Source organism: Drechmeria coniospora, chromosome 02 (assembly GCF_001625195.1).
Source record: "Drechmeria coniospora strain ARSEF 6962 chromosome 02, whole genome shotgun sequence".
Classification (NCBI taxonomy): Eukaryota; Fungi; Ascomycota; class Sordariomycetes; order Hypocreales; family Ophiocordycipitaceae; genus Drechmeria; species Drechmeria coniospora.
Window position 1 is genome coordinate 6394933 of NC_054390.1, and position 23902 is coordinate 6418834.

General features: G+C 55.2%; 8 protein-coding genes across 8 annotated transcripts; 5 read left to right on the forward strand and 3 right to left on the reverse strand.

Annotated features, from left to right (window-relative positions):
• Nucleotides 1-2130: 2130 nt before the first annotated feature.
• On the forward strand, nt 2131-3199 carry DCS_04860 (60S ribosomal protein L2; the record flags this gene model as incomplete). The annotated part of the gene is made up of 5 exons (XM_040802166.1): nt 2131-2179; nt 2277-2384; nt 2473-2856; nt 2920-3017; nt 3074-3199. 5 exons carry the CDS (start codon nt 2131-2133, stop codon nt 3197-3199), a joined length of 765 nt encoding a protein of 254 aa, XP_040657199.1.
• A 447-nt stretch (nt 3200-3646) lies between these two features.
• Nucleotides 3647-6353, forward strand: DCS_04861 (START-like domain protein; the record flags this gene model as incomplete). Its single annotated transcript, XM_040802167.1, has 4 exons — nt 3647-3682; nt 3731-3760; nt 4294-4903; nt 4960-6353. The coding sequence occupies 4 exons, from the start codon at nt 3647-3649 to the stop codon at nt 6351-6353; spliced, it is 2070 nt and encodes a 689-aa protein (XP_040657200.1).
• Nucleotides 6354-6592: 239 nt separating this feature from the next.
• DCS_04862 (HEAT repeat protein) lies at nt 6593-11537 on the reverse strand (the record flags this gene model as incomplete). Its single annotated transcript, XM_040802168.1, has 5 exons — nt 6593-7333; nt 7393-8075; nt 8134-9194; nt 9254-11392; nt 11443-11537. The coding sequence occupies 5 exons, from the start codon at nt 11535-11537 to the stop codon at nt 6593-6595; spliced, it is 4719 nt and encodes a 1572-aa protein (XP_040657201.1).
• Nucleotides 11538-11881: 344 nt separating this feature from the next.
• On the forward strand, nt 11882-12790 carry DCS_04863 (putative ribosomal protein L10a.e, cytosolic; the record flags this gene model as incomplete). The annotated part of the gene is made up of 4 exons (XM_040802169.1): nt 11882-11900; nt 12029-12206; nt 12271-12464; nt 12528-12790. 4 exons carry the CDS (start codon nt 11882-11884, stop codon nt 12788-12790), a joined length of 654 nt encoding a protein of 217 aa, XP_040657202.1.
• A 233-nt stretch (nt 12791-13023) lies between these two features.
• DCS_04864 (Alg9-like mannosyltransferase) lies at nt 13024-14913 on the reverse strand (the record flags this gene model as incomplete). The annotated part of the gene is made up of 4 exons (XM_040802170.1): nt 13024-13948; nt 14002-14129; nt 14192-14577; nt 14805-14913. The coding sequence occupies 4 exons, from the start codon at nt 14911-14913 to the stop codon at nt 13024-13026; spliced, it is 1548 nt and encodes a 515-aa protein (XP_040657203.1).
• A 2567-nt stretch (nt 14914-17480) lies between these two features.
• Nucleotides 17481-18229, forward strand: DCS_04865 (SKP1 component; the record flags this gene model as incomplete). The annotated part of the gene is made up of 4 exons (XM_040802171.1): nt 17481-17556; nt 17659-17753; nt 17810-17980; nt 18053-18229. The coding sequence occupies 4 exons, from the start codon at nt 17481-17483 to the stop codon at nt 18227-18229; spliced, it is 519 nt and encodes a 172-aa protein (XP_040657204.1).
• An 804-nt stretch (nt 18230-19033) lies between these two features.
• DCS_04866 (ribosomal protein L39) lies at nt 19034-19625 on the reverse strand (the record flags this gene model as incomplete). Its single annotated transcript, XM_040802172.1, has 3 exons — nt 19034-19082; nt 19192-19292; nt 19464-19625. 3 exons carry the CDS (start codon nt 19623-19625, stop codon nt 19034-19036), a joined length of 312 nt encoding a protein of 103 aa, XP_040657205.1.
• Nucleotides 19626-20620: 995 nt separating this feature from the next.
• On the forward strand, nt 20621-21432 carry DCS_04867 (putative ARL1-ADP-ribosylation factor; the record flags this gene model as incomplete). The annotated part of the gene is made up of 5 exons (XM_040802173.1): nt 20621-20695; nt 20759-20797; nt 20877-20960; nt 21021-21344; nt 21412-21432. 5 exons carry the CDS (start codon nt 20621-20623, stop codon nt 21430-21432), a joined length of 543 nt encoding a protein of 180 aa, XP_040657206.1.
• Between the last annotated feature and the right edge of the window lie 2470 nt (nt 21433-23902).

A 23902-nucleotide genomic window follows, 5' to 3' on the forward strand; every position in this document is an offset into this window, starting at 1 on the left:
GATATATGCACTCCTGACGAGCCGGATTCGGGGCCATGGTATGGGACGAATTTGCGAGCAGCTTGCCCTGCCGCCTTGCGTGCATTCATTCCTACGCTGCTAGAAGATTCGTTATGCATTGCCCAGACGGTCATGCACACACTCACTGTTACTCCGGAAGGCCTGCGGCGTGTTTATCATCCAAGTGACATGTCACGAGGGAAACTGGTTCAAGATCCTGCCTCGAGGATGATGAGCAAACCTCTTTGGGGAAGTCTTGGTCCGGAATATTGGGATAATATATCAATCAGGCGCAAGCTTGCCATGTCATCGTGATGCAGCATTTTGACATCCCTGGACACAGCTGTGTGCTGTCCGTCACGGCCGTCATGGGGTCGACAGTCAGATGCCTGAGGCCATTCGTTCGCCTCACTTGTTCGCCTGTACCTCGACCCGGTCACCGGCATACCGCCGACTTCGCAGGTCAAGCAGATGGGCATCTGCCTTGACGAGCCTGGGGGTTGGACAGCTTGATTCGATCGTTCGTTGATTCACGCTTCAAGTCAAGTCAGCAGATTGGGAGTGACCGATGGATGGGAACGTTGCGATGACGGGTGAAGCTTGCCAAAAGTCCCATCTCGTCATCCGCCGCCCCTTGCACCTCACAACGCCAGTTGGCCGGCATGGCACCTGGACTGCGGTCGAGACGGCCATGGGCTCTGATTGGAAGCGGTGCCGCAGGAGGCATTCCGGTGCAACACGAACAAAACGGGGGGTTTCCGGGTTCGCCGTGTCGTATCGATTCCAGCAGTTCGCCCAGTCGTCCCCCAATTTGTCGACCACTTGGCTCGGTCCCGTCATTCACACCATGCTGTGCGTAATCCGTATCGTAAGCCGCACATGCACATGCAGGTGAACAGTAGCGGACATGGCTCATACTGACAACTTGCTGGAGAAAGAAAAAGGAAACGCACATGACGGGGCAGGAGCATGGCAGAGGCAAACAAACGGCCACGCTTTGTCACCGCCTTGGTTGCCATGAATTTCGTTAGGCATGTTGCAAAGCAAATACTCGTAGAAAAAAAAGGCGACGAGACGACTTTTTGGCTTGGGACACCAAACACTCGAATGGTGCAGCTATCGTTCGTTGCCTGAGCACCATATACGTGCACATACGTAGGTTACGCATGGACGATAAGCCCGCAACGGTGGCCGAGCGGTGGGCGCGAGATAGGCGACCGTAGGCGAGCCATCTCGGACGCGTTAATGGCCGTTCACGCGTAAGAGCGTACTCCAAACTCCTACCGCACAGCATCATGTACAGTATAAGTAGGTGTAGTAGTAGGTGTACGGCACGGCAGAGCCGTTGATATGAGTGAGGGTGGTGAGCCTGTGCAGAGGAGCAGCGAGAATGAGAGTAGAGAAGCGTCGTATTACTTGATTGGAACAAAGTACTTACTTACAGTACAGTACAAGTAATAGTAGGTATTGATTAATACAAGTAATTGCAGTATGTAACTACTCCGTACAAATACTTAGCATGCATGTACTGTACGGAGTACGTACAGTAATATTATTCCTGTACTTCCAGTAACTACAGTACTCTGCTCTCCGTACTCCGTACTTCGTAGGTACTGTACATTTCCAGCATTTGCGCGAAGTACTTGTAGTTGTAAGTACTAGGCACTTGGTTGCAGGTGGGCTTTCCTGCAATGCCCAGAGTACAAGCACTGTAAGTACAGTACATGTCTGCATACGGAGTAGTATGTGTAAGTAATACTTAAGTACATGTCATTGCGGGCAGCGAGCAACCCCATCTTCAAAAGGTGGCACCCCATCTTTTTTGGTCAGCGGTCATCGTCAACTAACTGGCTCCGGGATGGACGATGAGTGGATGATGACTGGCCAAGCAGCCAAGGTCGGCCGGCCCACAGCACGGTCACGTGGTCAGGGCTCCTCCTTTCTCTCCAGTTAGTTCCCGCACACAAAATTTGTCCGTGATTTGCTGACCGGGTCTCGTCACAACACCAAGCGGCCGGAGCCAGGTAAAATTCGCCCATCCTCAAGCCGTTGCGGCTCAATTCTTTTTGCTGACCACCGCGTGCGCAACGACAGACACTCGAACGACTGCATCGAGTCCAAACCGCCGCCATGGGTAGAGTTATTCGCAACCAGCGCAAGGGCCGTGGCTCCATCTTCAGTCAGTCGCCAACCACCCCCCTCCCCTCGGCCGAGGTCGAATTTCGCACCTCGACGACGGCTCGCCGACGTCCATGCTGACTGAATCCTCACAACAGCGGCCAACACGCGCCTGAACAAGGCCCCGGCCAAGTTCCGCAACCTCGACTACGCCGAGCGCCACGGCTACATCCGTGGCATCGTCCGCGAGATCATCCACGACCCTGGTTAGTGTTCCGCCGACGAACGAGATGGGACGTGGTCCACGTCCACGAACCGGACAGGGGCGCTGACGAGCTATCTGCTTCCCTCCAGGTCGTGGTGCCCCCCTCGCCAAGGTCGTCTTCCGCCACCCCTACCGGTTCAAGCAGGTGCACGAGACTTTCATCGCCAACGAGGGCATGTACACGGGCCAGTTCATCTACGCCGGAAAGAAGGCTGCCCTGACGGTCGGTAACGTCCTGCCTCTCGGCGAGATGCCCGAGGGTACCGTCGTCTCCAACGTCGAGGAGAAGGTCGGCGACCGTGGCACCCTGGGCCGCACATCTGGCGGCTACATCACCGTCGTCGGCCACAACCCCGACGAGGGCAAGACCCGCATCAAGCTGCCTTCCGGCGCCAAGAAGGTCGTCCTCTCCTCGTCGCGAGGAATGATCGGCATCGTCGCCGGCGGTGGCCGTACCGACAAGCCTCTCCTGAGTACGTCTTCTCTCCCCGCCATGGCGCCGCCAGACCCGGACCGCATGCTGACCCCCGACGCAGAGGCTTCTCGTGCCAAGCATAAGTTCGCCGTCAAGCGCAACAGCTGGCCCAAGACTCGTGGTGTTGCCATGAACCCCGTCGACCATCCTCACGGTGGTGTAAGTACCGGCCGGCACGGGCACGCCGAGGACGCGCATGCTGACGACGACGACAGGGTAACCATCAACATATTGGTAAGGCGTCTACCATCTCCCGATACGCCGCCCAGGGACAAAAGGCCGGTCTCATTGCCGCGAGAAGGACGGGTCTGCTGCGTGGTACGCAAAAGACGAAGGAGTAAGGGACTGGGTTTTGTGGTCTCATTGGGAAGGTGTTACAGAAGGCTTGCTTGCTTGCTTGCATCCGTTGGCGGTACTGCTTCGAGTGGGAGTCTGGTAGCTCAGAAGCAAGTACAATGGCATTTGGCGCGCACGAAGATCGCGTTTAAGCTATGTACCATGTACCTGTCAGAGTATACGGTAGACTTGACTACCTACCAAGTGTACCTACATATAGGTATTTCTCCTATCTTGTTCCCTGCCATCCTGAGTTTCGGCGCCGGGTGCTGTTGTGAGTGCTCGTCTGGCAGCAGAGAGCATGGCCATGCCCTTGTGCCGCGGTGTGGCTTGGGCGTGGTGGTGATGTGCTTTTTTGGCGCGATGCCCATCACCCGACCAGGGTGGGGAGTTTCTCGTGGCGGTGTTCCCACCCCCAGCCACTCCGCAGCACTTTACCAATGCTAGGCACAATGCAAGGAACACGCAACAGCGAGTGCAAGTACTCCGTAAGTACTTACAACTACTGTACTGTATGGAGTACTGTAACTTGCAAGTACACCTATGGAGTACCAGTACTCTGCACAGTAAGTACGCTACCTGGTTGGTAAGCAGCACGCTTGGCTCGTTTCCACGTTTAATCCTGGCTGGCTAGTAATTACTTACATACAGTGCCTGGGGCGACACTCAGTTGCCCCCTAACAGGGTACGAATACCCCTAACCGTCGGCATGCAAGTCCGTGGATTACGAACTGTAATTATTGCTTGCAACTCTGCGACTGCCAGTACTGGTCACCCCCTGGTGAACCACCACAACGGTTTGTGACGTCAAGGAAGCACCCATCCGCAGGATCCGCACAACAGCACAAACCTGTACAACATCCGATTTGTTTATTCTTCCATCTATCCGTATATGCAAACCGAGGCGAGCATTCATAAATTCTTTAGATTCATTGCAGCTGTTGCAACCATTCGCCCAAGGCCGCATCCCTTTCCACGCAGCGTCATCGGCATCCGAAAAACTCGTCGATTGTTCTCCCGCTCCCAAGGTCTCTCGGAGCGTCAAACCATTGAAACACGTCATCTGCATCCGTCGAGAGACTGGCTGCACGAACAATAGGGCCCGTCGTCTCTTGGAAGCACCGCAGCGGTCATGTCGAGCCATCACCATGAACCCCTTGCGGCGCTGTGTCCCGTAGACTGGGCCGAGATCCCCCTCCACGACCAAGAGCTCGGCCACTTTCTCGCCGGCGTCTTCGCAGAGGCCCAGATCGTCATCGACTCGATCCCCTCGCCGAATCCCCCCTCTTCGAAAGCAGCCGCACCTACCGGCTCTGGCCGCGCCCGTGCAAAGACCGAATCGGCTGTCGTCCACCCAGATATCCAAATCCCGCTGTCCCCGCCTACCGCGCCTGCAAGATCCCCGACGTCGGCTACCGCTTCCGCCGACCAGCTGCGCAAGGAGTGGAAGGAGATCAAGGTCAACGCGAGAGATAACCCTCTCGGGATCAATGTCTACAAGCTCGCGGGCAAGGACGGCAAAGGTGCCTGGTTCTCCCGAAGGAGCGTCCACGACGGCTTCTCCTTCGATACCTGGAAGGCAGGCCTCGAGAGGGAATTTCCCGAGACCATGAAGGTCCAAGGCTCGCCCGGAAGCGGCAGCATACGTGGCATCGGTGCCGACAGGAAGGTCGAGCACAAGATTGTCGACGGCACCAACCACCTTGATGGTTTGTACTTGCCCTTGTGCGAGCATGTCGAACCGTCCTGTGCTAACTCACGTCAGTATTCCACCTCTCCGCACAGTTTCCAGGCCCGACTTCCCCTCGAGATTTCATCACCCTCCTTCTCACCTCAAACTCCTCCAGCGGTCACGCCGACGCTTTGAGACAGTACATGATCGTTTCGAAACCTTGCGTACATCCCGACTGCCCCCCACGGCAGGGCATCATACGGGGCCAGTACGAGTCTGTCGAAGTTATCAGAGAGCTACCGACAGAGCCGAGGTTCCACAGGAGGTCCTTGTCGCATTCGGACTTGGCGGCCGATGACGGCCGGAGAGCAGGGACAACCAAGGCACCGGGAGCCTCGCCCGATGACCAACCACCCCGGGCGGTGGAGTGGCTGATGGTGACGAGGAGCGACCCTGGCGGGAGCGTCCCACGCTTCATGATTGAAAAGGGCACGCCGCCAGGAATCGTTGGCGATGCCGGAAAGTTCATCAATTGGATCACCTCGACATCGGACGTGAAGGAGGATCCCGTGGCCTCGGAGAAGAACGAAGGCAAATCAGCAGCGAGTGGCATCAAAAGCACGCCCACGAATGGTCGACTGACGACGAACAATGTCACTTCTTTGAAAGACACCAGCCATGAAAGGAAGGAAGCCGAAGTCGAGGATAGCATCCCTAGCAGCAACGGCATTTACGGAATCCTCTCCGCTGGGTTTGAAGCTGCCGCCTCCGTCGCCTACGGCCTCCGTCAGCAGTTCAGCCCACTGGGTCTGGGAAACGGTCAGGAGACTGCCTCGGAGTCCAGGGGGGTGGATGACGATGACGACGACGACGATGACGACGACGACGGGAAATACTCCGACAGCGACGTGTCTTCCACGCGAAGCTTTGCCTCGGCCCTGGATACATCCGTCGTCATGGAGCGCAAAGCGGTCGACAGCATCACCGACAGCGCCGCTGGCAGCCATTCGGACGGAACCAGACCGCAGAACAACCAGCGATCCATGGAGAAGGAGCTCCAAAAGATGATGGAGAGGCGCAGGAAGCTGGACGAAAACTACGTCAAGATGCAGGCGCGCTTTGACTCGAAGCGCCAAGGCGACAAGGAAAAGGACGCCGGCGCGCTGGCAAAGGTCCGCGAAAAGCACGAACGGGACATGGCCAAGCAGGAAGCAAAGTTCAAGCGCGAGATGGAAAAGATCGAGCAGAAGCGCGACCAGGAGAGGCGCAAGGCGGAGGCGCGCAGACGCAAGGCCGTTGAGCGCGAGGAGAGAGCCTCGCTGACGCTCGAACTCGAGAGGGTAAAGGCAGAAAAAGAGGTGGCCCTTCGGAAGGTCGAGATGCTACAGGGCCAGGTCGGCGAGCTGCAGGCCCAGAACACGATGCTCGTTGCCGAGCTCGGTCGCATGGGTGCCCTGAAAAGGGGTAGTCTTCAGGCTAAAGAATAGTCCACGAGAATGATCCGTCGAAAGAGCCGAGAGCGTGACAGCCCGGCTGAATATCTGACACCGGTAAGGGGGAGCGGTTTGTTTTGCATATCAAATGTTTGATGAATGGTAAAGCAAGCAGAGCATCGCATTGATTGTGAGGACGGCACAATTTCGCAAGTGCATACATAAGCATGGCCAGAGTGTGCACTGTCCGTCTATGGTATTTGTGACTGGAGCGTGGTATGGAAGACGCATCATTACTCCCATGCCCCTGTCAGCAATTTCGATACGTGAGTGTTGTGTCTCTTCAACGCCTTCTGGGTGTCGGCAACGGCCTGTCGGAGGCCACCAGAGGCATGCTGCTTGGACATGACCTCGGAGCCCCTGATGAGTCGAGTACAGATGGCGAATAGCTCGGGATTGGAAGCCCAACCCAACGGCCCATCATCCCGCTCGGAAAGCTTGCCCAAATGGATGATCCCCTTCGTAATCCAGCAATCAAGACTCGCCAGCCTTGCATCAGCCGCGTCCCACGGCAGCCGTTCGAACACGCTAGCCCAGCGCATGGTCTCGCGAACTTCATCGACGAAGAGGTTCTGCTCCTCCACAACAAAGAGGGAGTCGTCCGACTCCATCGATCGGGTGAGCTCGTCTTCGGCTGAAGTCCATGCAGTAAAATCCAATCCTGATGCATGAGTGCCTTGGCCGGCATGTCCTACCATGCGACCGATGACTTCTGACGCAAATACCGAGCTCGTGTGAAAATGCCGCATCAACCAACCAAGAAGTCGGTTGGCAGCCTCCATGGGGACAAGGCTCTCGCCAGTGATGCCTTTGACGGCGGCGCATCCCACTTCACGGATCTCGTCATCGTCATCGTTCAACGAGTCGTAGAGGGCGCAGAGTGCCGGGAGGTGCTCCTCCGTGGTGCTGGACCCGCCAGTGAAAGTAAAGTACGAGAGAAGGGAGCTGACCGCTGCAAATCGGCTGTCAAACGTCTGCGTCTAGTCAGCTTACTGTTGCAGCGTTTTCACAAGCAGCGAGTTGATTGACGTACCCTATCGTCTTGGCTCGCATCAGCCATCATCCGTCCCCAGCTCGCAAGGTCAACCACATCCCCCTGAGATTCGCGCACAACAGCCATTATGCAACCGCTGGCACGGATGATGGCGTTAAAAAGGGCCGGGCTGATCGGCCGGGCTGGCAATGCAGTCCACACCCCTATGAGTGATTTTGATGACAGCTTGCCCACGATATTTCGCCCAAGGAGCTCGTCCATGACCTGAGCCATATTCTGAACGGCCACCGTCAGAGCCTCTGGAAAGACAGTTCTCAGACACAGGTCAAGATAGAGATTGCAGAGCTGCGAAAGAGTGTCCTCTGATGTCGATGGCAGGTCCCACAGCCTCGGCAGCGTTTCCAGAGCCGACACCAAAGTGTCGACACCGACGTTCCGATCGAGCAGCAGCGTTCTCAAGTATCCCACTGGATCTTGCTCAGTCGACGATAGGTACACGCCGTGAATAATCACTTGTTTTCTCAAGAGCGCAGACCCCGTGTTCGTTCTGGTCGACGTCGGCATCGTCACCAGGCACGCAGAAATCACTTGCGAACTCTTGCGTTCGAGGGACCAGATGAGGTTGACAACCTCCAAGTAGGCGGCCGAAATGTCAAGGCAGGTCGGGTACTTTGTACTGATGGCACTTCCAGCAAGAAAGCGAATCAGCTCAGGAAGATCGGCTGTGGCGAAAGGAATCAGCTATCGGTTTTGAATCATTCTCCAGAGCAGTATACTGACCGGCAAGGCGATCGCTAGCCACCTCATCAAGCCTCTCAATGACAAATTTGAGCGTCAATAATACTCCATGCGCGCGGTTCTGTTGATTTCCGCCATAAGATAGATCCAAGTCCGCAATCAATTCTCGAATAGCGTGAAGCCACTGATCATGAAGCAGACAAGAGGTAAGAGTGCGCGCAGCGAGCTCGCGAACATGCCACACGGGGCTCGACAAGTAGATGCAAATGTCAACTTGAATCTTGTCTCGGAGTAGCTCAGGAGGTCCAGCACGACGGATGATGTCCAGCGCCGGGAAAACCGATTCGGCAGCCGAGGCAGTCGTCGCCTGCTGGTTCAGCATGGCATGACCTGATTTGAGAAGGTTTCGAAGGACGACTGGTAAGTTGGGATATCGGTAGTATGGAATGCGGTTGGCCTTCCCATCCCACCCGGCCTCGATCATGGCTCTGCTTTCCTGGGAGCCGAAGAGGCGATCGATCAAGCTTCGGAGGAAAATCAACCCGCAGTTACGGATAGCCCATACTTCAGAACGCAGACCGCTCGCAGCGAGCTCAAGACACTGCGGGATATAGGCATCTGACTTGTTCCCCATGGACATCAACATGGAGTTCTTGAACACGTCCTTCAGGCAGTTGTACGCGTGAACCTGCGGGAGATTAGAACCGTCCGTCTCCGATTGGCGTACTTGCGTGCTGGCAATGGTCATGAGTTCATCAATAACCTGCTCGAACGAGTGAATGCTGGCATTGGCAGACAGAATTCCCGTCATTAAAGATGGAATGCCAGCTGATCTGCGGGTTGTTGACCTTTGTGTGAAGATGGCCTTCATCGTCCCACGGTACCACGAATCTAACAGCGATGCTCCTCGATCCAGATGCTTTGTCTGCTGACAGCAGGTCGCGAATGTCATTGCGACTGTCGTAAAAGCACCTCGGTGCCTCAACTTTTCAAGTTGCGTAAAAGTCAAGTTTCCAATTTTTTCGAGCACTTGTTCCCCAATGTTTATACATTTGACTTGTGACTGGCCGCGGATGGATGAAATCATCGTCCGCATGAGATTGCTTGTTCATGTCTTAGAATGTGTAGTGAATAGGCTACCGCCAAGATAGGAGATGCTCACCTGGACTCGTGGATGGCACGAAAGCTAAAGCTCAGAAGCCCCTTGGTGTCGAGGTCGTCAGACTCTTCGAGCTCTGGCGGTAGATGGCCCTCTGGTGAGTCATCGCACAGAATGTCCCTCACGGCATCCCAGGCCCGTTCGCAGCACGAGACGAGGGAAGATTGTAATGCTTGAACATCGGATATCTCAGAATCGGACATCTCAATGGCCGAGGTCACTTGCCAAATGTGATTGAGAGATGCAAAGTGACTATGCAGCGGAGCTTCAACAACTGCTCGGCCGAGGTCGGTTTCAGCCAGTACAATTCTGCGATTGAGTTCTCCAGTCATCTCGGACAGAAAAGCCACCCTATCGGCCCCGGAATCCAGGAATCGATAGAGCAGCTGCGAGATCCTGGAAGCCCCGTCTGCATGATCGGCTCTAGATGTTATTCTCGCGATAGCGTTCGCTCGTCGCGACAGTTCCCTGAGAGCCTCCGCCGTGCCTTGACTGCCTTCATCACCACTGAGTGTAAGCTGGCGATACCTCTCATCGGCATACAATCGTGTCAACGCTGCCGCGCAGGTATCCCTCACGTCTTCGAAGGGGTCCATGAGTAGGTCAGAGAGTGCTCGTGCCCATTTTTCATCGAAGAGATCGAAGAAAAGCTGTTGGTCTTCGTCCGTCTCCCATGGTTTCGACGCTTCACTCTCCAGGCGAGTGATCGTTGTCAAAGCCTTCAAGGCCGTTATGTGCCTTTGATACGAAGCCGTGGGTGTTAGTTCGCTGCACAAAAATCCAATGTACCATTTCAGAAACTCCGAATGGTATCTGAGGCAATCGGTCAATTGCGATACGGGGAGGGCGATCAAGTTGGAGCGGTACACCATGGGCTGTGTCGCAGCAGTTGAACCCAGCTTGTCCTCCGTACCGGCCTTCTGGGCCTTTGCTCGTGCTCTTGGTATACTTCGCTTCAAGACATGAATCGCGCCGCGTACTCGTTTAAACATGTCTCGTACGTAGCCAGATACCTCGACTCTGAATTTGGGGTCTGCATCGGCGAAAAAGATGCTCAAATGCCGGCGAAGCAACTCCAACGTGGCGACGGAAAATGGCCTCGTGGTGGAAGGAGAAGTTACCAACAAGGACAAGGCCAACGCTCGCACCTCGTGAGAAGGATGGGCTAATACGGCATCCAGTCTCTCTTCGTAGATGGTTATAGATTCGGTTTCCTGCGACAGTTCCCTAGAGACAGCTCGAGAGTTGTTAATGCGGGCTGCTGGTGCAAAACCGAGGCTGTTCTCACCTGGCTCCTCGACAAGACCGACCTTCTTTCCAATCTCTAGGGCAGCCAGCTGCAGTAAGGATGCAACATCCATATCCATATCGAGACTCTCCGCAGTTGTGCCAATTTGGTTGCCGTTCACCTTTCTCAGAAGCAGCAACCCTTCGGCTCGATCGGCTTTGAAGAGCGGCAAGAAAATGTAGTGTTTGATCGACTCTAGGAGCTGCGGCTCCTCGGCCAAGAATTGAAGTAGCCATTGGTACCACTGTTCCAAACTTGGCCTCGTCGGCCTTCCTGGCTCATCCCCCTTTCTCCAACATCGATACAGGGAGACAACGAATCTGCCGGCCGTGGGGCAAACAAAGTGCAGTCGCATCCAGTGAAAGAGAGAGATGGTAAAGTTTCTCCAAACTTCCGTCTCATCAGCCTGCGCCCACCTCTGATGAAGAGCGAGATAATTGGATCGAATGTCCTCCAGAGTTACCACGCCTCTTGTCAGGAAGTGATCCAAAGTCTTAATGGCAGATTTAGCGACAGGCTTGGCTGAAAGACCAGTGATTATGGAAATGATACTTTCAAGAAGACATCTATTCGTCTCTTTGGCAACAGTCCGGTCCGGATTCGTTCGAATGAATCGCTCTATCAAATTGAGAACGAGCTTCATGGACCGATGGTGATCGGACTCGTTCCATTCAATGAAGAAATGGAAGAGAGAGACAGTCACTTCGTTGGAAAATGCCCATTTTTGAAGTTCCCCCGAGCTCGATTTCGACGACTGTTCTACGAGACCGCAGAGTCTGACGCAGGCTTGGCCTGAGACAGACTTTGGCTGGGCTGCTTCACTGAGAAGATGCTCAAAGAGGCTGTGCGCATACCTATTTCAATCTCAGTCATGGGTGGCGGCAAATATCAGAAGTAAACGAACCGTTTTTGAGAACCCGGTGTTTGAACTTCAAGCCAGTCCACGACCTGCACCGGATTTGCTAGCAGCTGTGCAGCCTCAAGGAGTTCACTCTCCATGGTTTGGGTCGGATTGGGCGCAGTAATTCTCCAAACGCCGCATATCCTGAAAACTGTGTGATTATTATTCAGGTTTTAACATTGAACATTCATAGATTCCTGCCCAAGTAGAACTCTCAAAATGCATTGCTTCAACATTCGCGATGCTATTTGGTATATCCACCGAGAAAGGAAGTCGCGAGTCAAAGCCATCACGTGGAGTGGCACGTGAGAAATTTTGCCCTTGCGCACCAACCCCACCAAAATCCATCATCGCATCGGGCGGAACGAAATTCTACTCTTCAAACCAGAATCGTCCTGACCACCATTAGACTCAACGCCGAATCTATTGGGAGACTGCCAAAATGTCGAAGATCACAGTCGGTAAGTTATCCAGCACTTTTCTCTGCTACCGAGCGCTCAATCAAGAGGGCATCTTGGTGGTGGCTGGGCTGTCTTGATGTGGCGACAATCCTGCAACAGAGCACAGAAAGGCTAACACATTAATGCAGCTAATGTCCGGACGCAAGTCACGGATCTCTTGGAGTACTCCAATGAGACCAAGAAGCGCAACTTCCTTGAGACGGTTGAGTTGCAGATTGGCCTGAAGAACTACGACCCTCAGCGTGACAAGCGTTTCTCCGGCACCATTCGCCTGCCCTCGATTCCCCGTCCCAACATGGCCATCTGGTATGAGAAAACTATAAAAGGTTTCATTGGCGGGTCAGAGCATGGATGCTGATTGCAACTGTAGCATTCTGGGTGACCAGCACGATCTCGATCGTGCCAAGCACGGTGGTGTCGATGCCATGTCCTCTGATGACTTGAAGAAGCTCAACAAGAACAAGAAGCTCATCAAGAAGCTGGCTCGCAAGTACGATGCATTCATTGCCTCCGAAGCCCTCATCAAGCAGATCCCCCGTCTCTTGGGTCCCGGTCTGTCCAAGGGTACGTGGCGATGATTTCTGGCCAACCACACGCCTGGATTGTCAAGTCTAACTCGAGTCACAGCTGGCAAGTTCCCCACGCCTGTCTCGCACGCCGACGACTTGACTGGCAAGATCAACGAGGTCAAGTCCACCATCAAGTTCCAGCTGAAGAAGGTTCTGTGCATGGGTGTTGCCGTCGGCAACGTCGGCATGGAGCTGGAGCCGCTCATCAGCAACATCATGCTGGCCATCAACTACCTCGTCTCCCTGCTCAAGAAGGGCTGGCAGAACGTGGGCAGTCTGACCATCAAGGCCAGCATGTCCCCCCCCAAGCGTCTGTACTAAGGGCTTCGCGCCGTCCATCGTGGTCAATACTCGAGGATCATCGGTCCTTGCTAGCTAGATTTCATTAACTTGGAATAAAGCTAAATACACGAATCGCGAGCGGTTGGTGGATTGACATCCATTGTGACATATGTGTTGTAATCGAATCAAACCACGTAAACAGGGTGGATGATGTTGACGATACATGTATGTACCGGGAGGAATATTCATCGACGTTCACACTCCGTCTAATGTTAGCAACTTTTGGTGACCCTCCAGGCAGCGAGTCCTCTTCGACCGATGACTCTCGACAGAGTATTCCAAACTCCATCATCGCCAAAGTCCAAGTCATCGAGGTTCAGATGCCTCCGATGACTCCACACCTCCCGAAATCTTAGCCCATGAACCCCCTTGTTGGGCACATAGTTGTCTAGCCATGTGGCCGATCTCGGGGCGATCAAATACGTCCCATTCTTCTCCTTGAGGTATTCTTTGTTGCGCCTGTCGGCGGGTGTGTCGCAGGTCGCGAGGTTCATCAACTGATCGATCAGTGCCTCGCCCTCGAGTCCCATGACGTCGTTTGTTTGCAGAGCTTCGCTCTTGCCGTTGAGAAGCCAAATGGGGGGCGAATACGTCTTCCACCAGATTGCGTTGGTAGCGTCGGGTTGGTGACTCATGAAGACCTGGCCTGGGATGATGCCCCCTTGATGATAAATGCCCATGAGGACGCCGAAGACGAGGTTGAATACGATCCACGACACTGCCCAGATGCGGAGAAGCGTTCTGTTTTTCGGCAGCTGAACCGACGACAAGATCAGAGGCACCGTTGGCAGGAGGAACCTTGCTTCTTGGTGCTGGTACATGGACAGAACCACCAAGCCGGAGATGGCGGAATAGAGTCTGATGGAAAGGTGAGGCTGCGTCAGGAGCAGCAGGGTGGCGGGACCCAAGAGCTGAGGCAGATTTGCCACGAGGTGCTGATACCGAGGATGGATGCCGTGCTGGGCCAGGTTTTCGGCCGCCGAGTTGTAGTAGAAATTGTTGATGGGCGTTATGACTGGGTTCGATATCAGGCGCGCCCAGGTGAGAGGTTCGGAGGAGTAGAAGGCGGTATCGAGTGTGATGGCGATGACGGTGGTTACAAGAGCAGCCGAAACCAGGGCTACAAGAGACAGAGGCCTGCATCCGGATGAGTAAAACGAGGGTGCCGCGTGGTGCTCGAAGCTGCGTACCTGTTCAAGAAATGGGGTATCAAACGAAGGCCGGGAATCAACAGGAAAGCGGGGAAGGTGATGCGGTTGAAGAGTCCGAAGACGGCGACAATGCCGAGGATCGTGGAGGCCAGGTAGGAGGATTCCTGCTGTCGAAACCAGTAAGCGCGTGTTCGATCTGTATTGACTTGCAGGAGAGGGAACGGCATACCCGATCCTCGACGATGCGTTGTATCAGGACCAAACTCCAGGCCACGACCAACGTTTCCACCGAGTTGGAGAAGGTATGTGTTTGATATGTCCACGTGACGTAGGAGGATGCGACGAGCAGCACGGCGATGCGTCGGTGGCGGGGGGACGGTATGAGCTCGTGCAAGGCCCAGTCCTCGAGGACGAAGCTGATGAGAAACATGAGGACCCTCAAGGTCCAGAAAACGGCGATGGGGGGGATTTCGCCATCTTGGCCATTCCCGATCCACAGCCAGCGGAGCAACAGCATCGGCAGCCCGTATACGGGCCAGAGAGGAAAGGCACTTCGGATTGGATTCTCGCGTGTAAACTCCCAAGTGCGCCGAACCGGGTAACTGAATATCTGGCCTGTGAACAGAACGCGTCAGCGATCTCGAAGTGGCGGTGATGATTTTTATCTTCTTCGCTGTTGCCGTTGATCATATTTTTCTTGTCGTTCGTTGGCGCGGGAGTTGGTTGTTTTGATTTCCGGCAGCGTGCAAACGACATTGCGGCGAGACGCGGCCATCTGCTTGATGCCCCGTCCCGTTCTCGCGACGACAAGGCAGCAGCACACCGGGGGGGGGGGCACGTACCGGCGATGACTTCCGGGCCTTGGAAGTTCTCATCCGGATGCAAATAGCTGGGCGATAAGGCGAACCACAGCCGAATGAGGACGAGGAGCAAGTAGGTGCGCCGCCACATGGTTCAACTGGCTGGGCTCAATCTCGGGGATGGCTCAGCAAGCATACTATTCACCTCGAAAGAGCTCGAGTAGTAGAGTGTGCAACGGGAGACGGTGCTGCTTCGGAGCAGTCGCTCGTCCAGAGCGCAAGGGCAGCGGGGGAAAAAAGCAAGGGCGGTTGGAATCGAAGGTGGCACGATGATGACGAATGACGAGATGTGCTCGGCAGATGTGCAAGGTTGCATTCAGCTCATGAACGAAGCTGAAGCTGGCGGCATCAAGGCGAGGGAGGGAAGCAGATGGAGGATTTTAATGTCTGAAGACGTTTTACCGCGACCATTCGCCCATCGTCAGCAGGCACGTACGGGCTAGCGGTGAGAGAAAATGTTGAGGAGGGGGGTTGTCGGGCTCGTTGGCGCCCGACGAGGACTGGATTGGACAAGGGGATGGGATGGTGGTGGTATTCCTCTGGTGGAGGGTGACTGACTGACTTCATTCATGGCTGTTGATATTAGGTGCTAATATCCGCAGTACCCGTAGCACAGCTTACTAGCACTGCCACTAGTGGTGTTTACCCCTTTTTGCAGTCATCAGAAGTAACATCAGGGACGTAACGCGAACTAGTTGTACAAGCATGTTATGCCAGGTACAAATAGGTGGTTCCCATGTTCCTGTACAGAGAACGATTGACGAACACTGCACAACGATAGGCAGTTCACCAAGAACCCGGCAAGATGAACATAGAGCACGCTCTGTTTTTAACATCTCATCTTTTTTTCCCTTGTCGTTTCCATGGCGCACGGCCCAAGATCTGTAGTGAGAGCACATGTACTTGTTGCTCGACGTGTCGTGCATTTGTCGTGCATTTGTCGTGCATTTCTATGTTTGTACCACCAAACGCGTGAGTAGGTACTTGATCGAAACGCGGCGGATGAAGTATTGCTGTACAAGTACGGAGTACGGAGTACTTACATCTCTGCTCTCTACCACCCAGGGTAGACTGACGACGAAGAACAAGTAAAGGAAAGGACATGCACGCAAGCAGTAGCCATCTTCCATCAACGTTTGCAGGGTAGCATTCTGCATTGGCGAATGTAGCAGTGCTAACCGTCAACCCGGTTGGCCCGGAGCTGCCAAGCAGGTAATCAGTTGCGTAATGCCATGGTTCGTCTATAAATATCTAGGTACTTGGGATTCCGTACCGAGGTGTTCAGGCCATGCATGTTTCGTGATAACATTCACATTCTTGCTGCCGATTCCCGTGCATATTTTGGTACCTTATGGTCCAATATACTGCACATGTTCTCCGTGCTTGATGGCGTCATATAAGAATTGATGCGGCATGCGTCATGACAAGCTTGGTATTTTGATGCATTTCTTGCTGTAATACCCCGCAGGTACAGCCAAGTCCAGTGGGTATTGGCAGAGTGCTCCGAAGTACAAGTACTCGCCGGGTATTAGTACCTACCTAAGTACCTAGTACTCCGTACTTAGTACCTAGGTAATTACCAGTAGGCGCCTAGTACTCTGGAGTGCTCGGTAGAAGTAATTACAGCGACAACTACGGAGTACTCTGTACGTGTACAGTACAATCAGGTGGAAGCACAGGTACTTGTACTCGTAGTCGTAGTGCATGTACTTGCAAGTGCTCAGTACATGTACATGTAATTACAGTAGTTGCACACCGTGTCCGCCCACCAACTGGCTCCTTCGGACGTAGGTGTAATACACCTAGGTACCTACCTAGTACTGTACATGTGCTTGTGCTGGACGGAGTGCATGTGCGATTCATATTATGCGGAACCTACTGCTCCAAGTACTTTTGCTGGCAAGCACGAGGTAATAGGACATGCATGCACCAACGTAGTGCTCCGTACTAGTTAGTAGTAATATAGCTGTAGTGTTAGTACCTTTGTTTCCCTGATGCACGGGCTTTCATCACCTCGGTACATGTACGGAGTACGCAGTGCTGTAAGAACGTACCAGCATGTACTACTCCAAACTTGTACATTATTCACAGGTGGCCGGTAACCTAGAGAGTAGTACTGCGCCTATCGCAACAGCATGCAAGTACCTACTAGTAGGAAGTAAGCACTAAGTGTACATGTACTTGCAGCGCCTGGAAACAAATGGAAAGGTGCTGCAGCGGCCGACTCTGTCGCGTTCCAAGAGTCTCCCCTCCGCTGTGCTTGCACAGAGGCAATAATCATCACATTATATGCGTGAGCGCATTTTCCATTCCAAGAACAGCACCCTTTCTTCTTACCACCCTTTTTCTTTCTTCCGCAACCTTGCAATCCGGCTTTGACCTTGGCGACTTTGCTCTCTGCCTTGTAAAGTACTTCTCCGTCTGTTCATAGGAGCCCCGCAGACCCTGTCGCCCCACTCGTCGTCGCTCGTTGCCTTAACACGGCACCACAACTCTCCCCTCCTACCAGCATTCATTCCCTCTTCCTTCCTCGGCGCCAACACCATCCCGTCAGGCATCCCGTCATCGGCACACTTCTCCCAAGCACACCTCTGATCATCCCCTGCCGCAAGACTCGCATCCTCGCACCAGTACCATCGCCCCCCGCCCACCCTCAGCATGGCCGACATCGCAGCCGCCGGACCTCCCGAGAAGGTCTGGCTGCTTTCCAACGACGGCGTCGTCTCTGATGTTGGTGAGTCAGCACCGCACCCGGCCGAAAGGCGAGTGCACGGCAGCGAGCGAGCGAGCGCGCTGCGTTGCCTTCTCCATGCGGCGTATGGCTGATTGCATGCAGACCGAGACGTCATCGAGCGTTCGGTTCTCATCAAGAACCTGCTGGGCGACACGGATGGGAAGTCCACCAAGGAAGCCCCCATCCCCATTCTCAACGTGAGTGGCTCAGCACGTGGAAATGGCTCCTCTCTCCCGCTGACAAATGTCGAAAGGTCAACCACGCGGTCCTGACCAAGGTCCTTTTGTGGTGTGACCATCACCGAAACGACCCGCCCCAGGCCCAGGACGACGAGTCCGACGCCCGCAAGAAGAGTACGGACATCGAAGACTGGGACCAGAAGTTCATGCAGGTCGATCAAGAGATGCTCTTCGAGATCATCCTCGTACGTGGTCGTCCCCTCCGCGTCCCTGCCAACCCGTCTGGGCCCGTCTGCTCACATGCTCCCGAACATTAGGCCGCCAACTATCTCGACATAAAGCCCCTTCTCGACGTTGGCTGCAAAACCGTCGCCAACATGATCAAGGGCAAGTCTCCCGAGGAGATTCGAAAGACGTTCAACATCACGAACGACTTCACCCCCGAGGAGGAGGAGCAGATTCGTCGTGAGAACGAGTGGGCCGAGGACCGATAAGCCGTCCACCCCTGCACATGCCCTTGGTTGCCTGCCTAGGTGGGAGGCAGCAACAGTTTTTTTTCTTATCTTGTCAAGGTCGATATCTGCACAGTGCAATTCTGGCGTTGAACAGGAAGGTCCTTCAGGTTGACCGGGTTTCCCTTACATAGGTCACGAGGAGCAGACTGTTCGTGCCGCGGTGCGGTGATCGGATCCGTTTCCACTCGGGCATCGGTCAATACAGTCATGTTCCCACAAGATGACGTGATTCGACGGACGCATCCAAGCACGTACTGTGCACCCCGCGTAGGAAGTGCCGCTCGGCTTCCGTAATTCATTACTCGTGCATCGTAGTGGCCAGCGCCCCATCGGATCGAGAATGGGGCCGATGCTGGCGGAAGGACGACAAACCCCGAGGACAGCACCGGGTGACGTTTGATGGGCAGACGACGGACACGAGCGAGGATGGTCAGGCTCATACGCATCACGGTTGCCCAGGTGGGTGGTGCCGACGCCATATATTCATCTCGTCTTCCCTGATGAGGGGAAATCAAAATCCTTGCATTCCTTTCCCTCAGACCGAACGTGACAGGCAGCAGTAGCGTAAATCAAGAAACCAAGGCAATTGCAACCTTGCTCGTTTTCCATCCGTCCACACATCTCACAAAGCCATGACAGGCATACTGCAATGCTTCATTCCCGTCCCGTGTTTATTTCCATCACCAAGCAGGGAAATCGTGGTGAGTAGATGTGTTTCGTGTGATTGTCGGCGAGAATGGTTGATGAAATGGAAGAATCGAAACAGATTCGGAAACGAGCAGTTTAGATGCCGAGGCGCGTCTTCCTCCAGTGCCGTCTCTTCGCGTTGTAGCTGTCGGGCCCGTGTCAGTATTGTAGCCTTCACATTTGGCCACGGCTCTCGGTCCGAGGAAAAGTTGGCCGCACCGGCGCCGGCTGGGGAGGGACAGGGGGAAGCGTACCGAACGGTGTTGTTAGTTCGGAGTCTGATCCATTGGGGCACAGGGCGGTTCTGCTTCTGCGCCTTGGCAAGCTTCTGCTTGGTACGGAAGGACTTGTGGCTCTGTGAAGCATCGTCAGCCGTCGATTCGCCGTCACATGTCCATCAAATGGACGAGTTTCGCAGGGGCCTCAACACAAGGCGGCAGCACTCGTTCGAGGCGACGTCGCAAATGGACAGACATGCCAGCCCGAATGCGCGCGCTCATGGACGGATGCGTGGGGGATGGCGTACCGGCATCTTGTTCGGCTTGTCGAGTCGAGTCGCTGATGGTGATGATTTTGGCCGAGTTTGCGGATAGGCAAGGATTTTGCACGCACCAGAGGGCGTAAAAGCCCTAGCGAGGACAGGAGGATGGGGCGGTGCCGTGGTGTGGCTGAGTGGCTGTGTCGTCATGTGGCGCTTGCAAATGTGGCGGTTGACTGATGCCTGAGGTGTCCACTTGACGTCCGTATTCGTCAAGGTGCCATAATTTATACTAGCTAATATAATACCCCTGCCCACCGAGCTCCTGGCAGTGGTCACCTGTTTACTCAGCACTACCGTACTATTGTTGAGTGACAAAATTGATTGTGCAATGTCCCTCGTCGACAATGCAGCGGCGGAAAGGACGATATCGGATGGCAACTGTGGCTTTGATTCCTCGCATCGTCGCAAGCAGAATCTGCTTTTCCTGCTTTCCAAAGATAACCGTGTCACTGTATTGCTCAGACGAAGTGGGAGTCGCTCGTGGTTTCTGACTTGATCGTATGGATTGTGTTGAGCGCGGCGTCGATCTCAACGAAGGTGCTCGTCTGCCTCCAGTCGTGGCACCGAGCGCCCATTTGAATTTGAGCCCATGTTCGCCTCGGGGGAAGCAGGGCGGCGGACGCGTAAGAAGAATTCTGCCGAAAATCGGCCCAAGATCGGCGCTGTTCATGGCCAAAACGAGAACGTGGCGGAGGGCATGCAACCGTGACGGACAAGTGTCTCGACTTATTTGTTAGTGGTGGCGCTGGATGCGAGAATAATAGCCGGCATTATTTTGTCCGGGCTCGAAACCAACCGGAAGGCCTGGCCTGAACCTGTCCAGAACAGGAACGCCGCCTGCCGAGTCTCCAGCGAGCCACCCCAAACTCGAAAAATCCCCCCAGAGCTGTGCTAGGGGACTGATTTGTCATTGTCCATCTCCCTCCTCAAACGACCCATCCGAGTCCATCATCCCCGTTCGACCCCGAGCGTCCTACTTCCTCATCTCCTTCTCGAGGTCTCGACGGCGTTGCCAGCACTGGGCGTTCCGCAGCTGGACGGACACCTTCGAACCCGACGCCAACCGACCGATACAACCGACAGCTCCCGCGACTCTCCCCATTCACCGGTCGGAGCGGAGACTCGCGACCTGCGAAGCCAAGATGGGTGCGGGCATGTCATGGTTCTCCAACTTGCTGTGGGCAAAGAAGGAGATACGAATCCTAATTCTGGGTCTTGTGCGTCGCCTCCATCGGCCCTCAACCGTTGGGATGATGCACTGATGACTTGTCGCGCGATAGGACAATGCCGGCAAGACGACGCTACTGTACAGGTTGAAGGTATGATGCGCGCAGGCGAGCAGCCTGGCAGGCGTTTCCCTTGGGGCCGGCGGCGAGGCTAACGGGCGGCACCCAACAGATCGGCGAAGTCGTCACGACGATACCGACCATCGGCTTTAACGTCGAGTCCGTGACGTACAAGAACCTCAACTTCAATGTCTGGGTACGCAACACGCCGTGACGCGCAGCATGGACGCATTCCGGTGCCCTAACCAGATGACAGGACCTGGGAGGTCAAACGAGCATCAGGCCATACTGGCGGTGCTACTACGCCAACACGGCCGCCGTCATCTTCGTCGTTGATTCGACCGACATTGAGCGATTACAAACTGCTTCCGAGGAGCTGTCCGCCATGCTCAACGAGGAGGAGCTCAAGGACGCGTCCCTGCTGGTGTTCGCCAACAAGCAGGATCAGCCTGGTGCCAAGGGCGCCGGCGAGATTTCCGAGGCGCTGCGTCTCGGGGAGCTGCGAGATCGTAACTGGAGCATCATGGCCTGCTCGGCCGTCGACGGCAGCGGCGTGAGTGAAGGCATGGACTGGCTGGTGGTACGTACACGCCCTTGTCTGCTCGCGTCTCGGCACGCGTCGGATTCTGACCGCATGTCCGTTCCAGCAAACCGTCGCGCAGGACTGACGCCCCTCGCCTTGAACTGGCACCGTACCGATCCACAATATGTACAACAAAACGATGTGACGACAGCATGACCTCGCAGTTCCGTCGCGTCTCGGGAGATGACCTCTGCCGAGCCAGCGCCGCATGGAGCATGGAAGTGGGCAGCACAGACGTCGGCGTACCGGAAAGAAGAGTAGAAGAGTGCAACTGTCCACGGAGACTCGGGGATGGATGTGCGGAGGAAGGCGGTGCAGATTTCTCGGCCGGGAACCGGGAAGGGCGGCCGCGTTCGCGTGGTAGACGCATACGATAATACGACCAACCGTTGAATGCTAGAGCCACGACACAGGTGCTTGCCTCCGTTTCGGTCCGTTCTTTGACGAGAAGCCCACATTAGCCTATTTCCGTTCCAATGCATAGGACAGGTCGTCCGTCGAGAGCCTCCTGCAGGAAGCTGCGATGCCTTTCTTGACCGAGTGTGGAGGTCGCAGACATTGCCGCTTCAACCGCGGGCGCATGCATTCTAATACATGAGAGCCGAAATAGCATAGCAGTCGGATGCATCCCGAACTGAACAATGTTCGAGGTTCATATTAGTCCAACTAACATTGCTACGACGAGAGAGAGGTCCGCAACCAGCGGGCAGCCGAGCCCCCCTTTGCCGCGCCGGTGCGCTTGTTCCCGTCCTCCTCCTCGCTACGTAGCAAAGATGGCCATGCAAGGTGCACACATTCCCAAGGTAGCCGCCCAGCGGGTATCCCATTCCATCATATGCACCCTTCTCCGAGCCTCGCACGCGACTCGGTGCTTCCACCGTACATACGCTTCATCGTCCAGCATCTCGCATTGAACCCACGTCATCGCAAGCCCTGCTCGGCAGGTCCAGGGGTAGGGCCGACACCGGTGTGTCATGGCTGCTCGGCAGCACCAGTTGACGGCTGCCCACTTGCGGAAGGTTCGCGTCGAGATGTGCCACGGAGCGCCTCGGCCAGGGCTAATCCGGTGATCCGTTCTCTGCTCACGCGTTGGGGCGACAGGGACAAGAAACAGCGGCTCGCAACGAAGTCAATAGTCATGTCGGTCGGCCAGCCGACTACGAGCATGCGAGGGAAGGGCAGTTTCGGACATGCGCCGCATGAGTTTCGGCAACGGAGTCGAGATGTGGTGGCAGCCGAGGAGGGCCCTTGATCAGGAGCGTGATGGGGGAGGCGCGGCAACGTGCTTCTGCACAGCAGAGGCTGCGTACCGTCCAACCCGCCAGGCGCATCCCGTTGGCCCAGCCTCGCTCCTCCAACACCTGACATTCCCGGTGGATGCAGGCATCCTAGCAACGATCCTGTCAGTGTCGGCCTTGGCCCAAAGGTATCCCAGATACTTTCGAGCCTTGGCTATGCAACGATGCATGTTGGTGTGATGGCGGCCCCAGTGATCCGATACCAGAGACCAGCTCCGTCCCGGCTTCTCCTGGGGTTGAGAGACGAATGGAAAAAACAGCATATGGGCTCATGATAGGCCTTGGAAACAGCAGATTTGTGATTCGGCATCAAGCCGAACGTTCCGTGCTTTCCGTCCGTGCAGTCGTATCGTGTTGCCCAGCGTTATCATGCTTGTTTATTCGTCAAATGATCATAGGCCGTCGTGAAAAGGCATCGCTAGAAAGGACCAAAGCAAAGGAAAGAAATGAAGGCAACGTGAGATGCCAATGTACAAGCAGGGTGTCTATCACCCAGCCTAGGGCCCCTCGATGCCACGCCGGGGGCAGAGATGAGAGTGGCGAGAAGTGAATGAGGGCGAATGGAAACTGGGGTTCCCGAATCAAAGAGGGGAGGGGGGGAGGGGGGGTTCTGTCTCGGACGGAGCCGAGCTCCGTGCATTGCTGCATTCCTCTTATCTGTACGTCAAGGGAACCCATGGAAGTAAAGGAGAAAATATAGACAACCGCCCAAAAAAGGGGGCAAGTCGCAAGCCGCTTATGTGCCGAGGTGCCTGTCCATGATGCAAATGCAACGCATCCAAATGTCGGATCGGTGAATGAGCGACGCCCGTGGCAGGACGAGGGCGGAAAATATGCGAAGAAGATGGCGACAAATCGAGCTAGCGACTGTCGAGGTACAGGCCGCGGCAGATGTCAAAGCCCACGCAGGCCATCGATGCTGCAGGGAGCAAGGGGAGAGTTCAGCAAGGGGCGGTGAAAGGTTTGGAGGAGAAGCTGGAACATGATGCACGACGCGGCAAAGCCGCCTCCCAATGTGAGTGGATGGTTGCGGAGCCGCTCCAACTCCGAACGCGATGCAACAAAACGCCAGTGCCAATATGCTCGTGGGGAGATTGTGTGCGTATGCCGCCGCGGAGGACCGACTGGAGGGATGCGTGTTGGCTTGGTTTGACCACTCGAGCGCCGGGAAGGTTGGGCCGTGACGGTTCGACACTAGAGGGTCTTGGCCACGGGATCGGCGTCCCCGGCGACGGCCGTCCCGGCGACGGGCGTTGG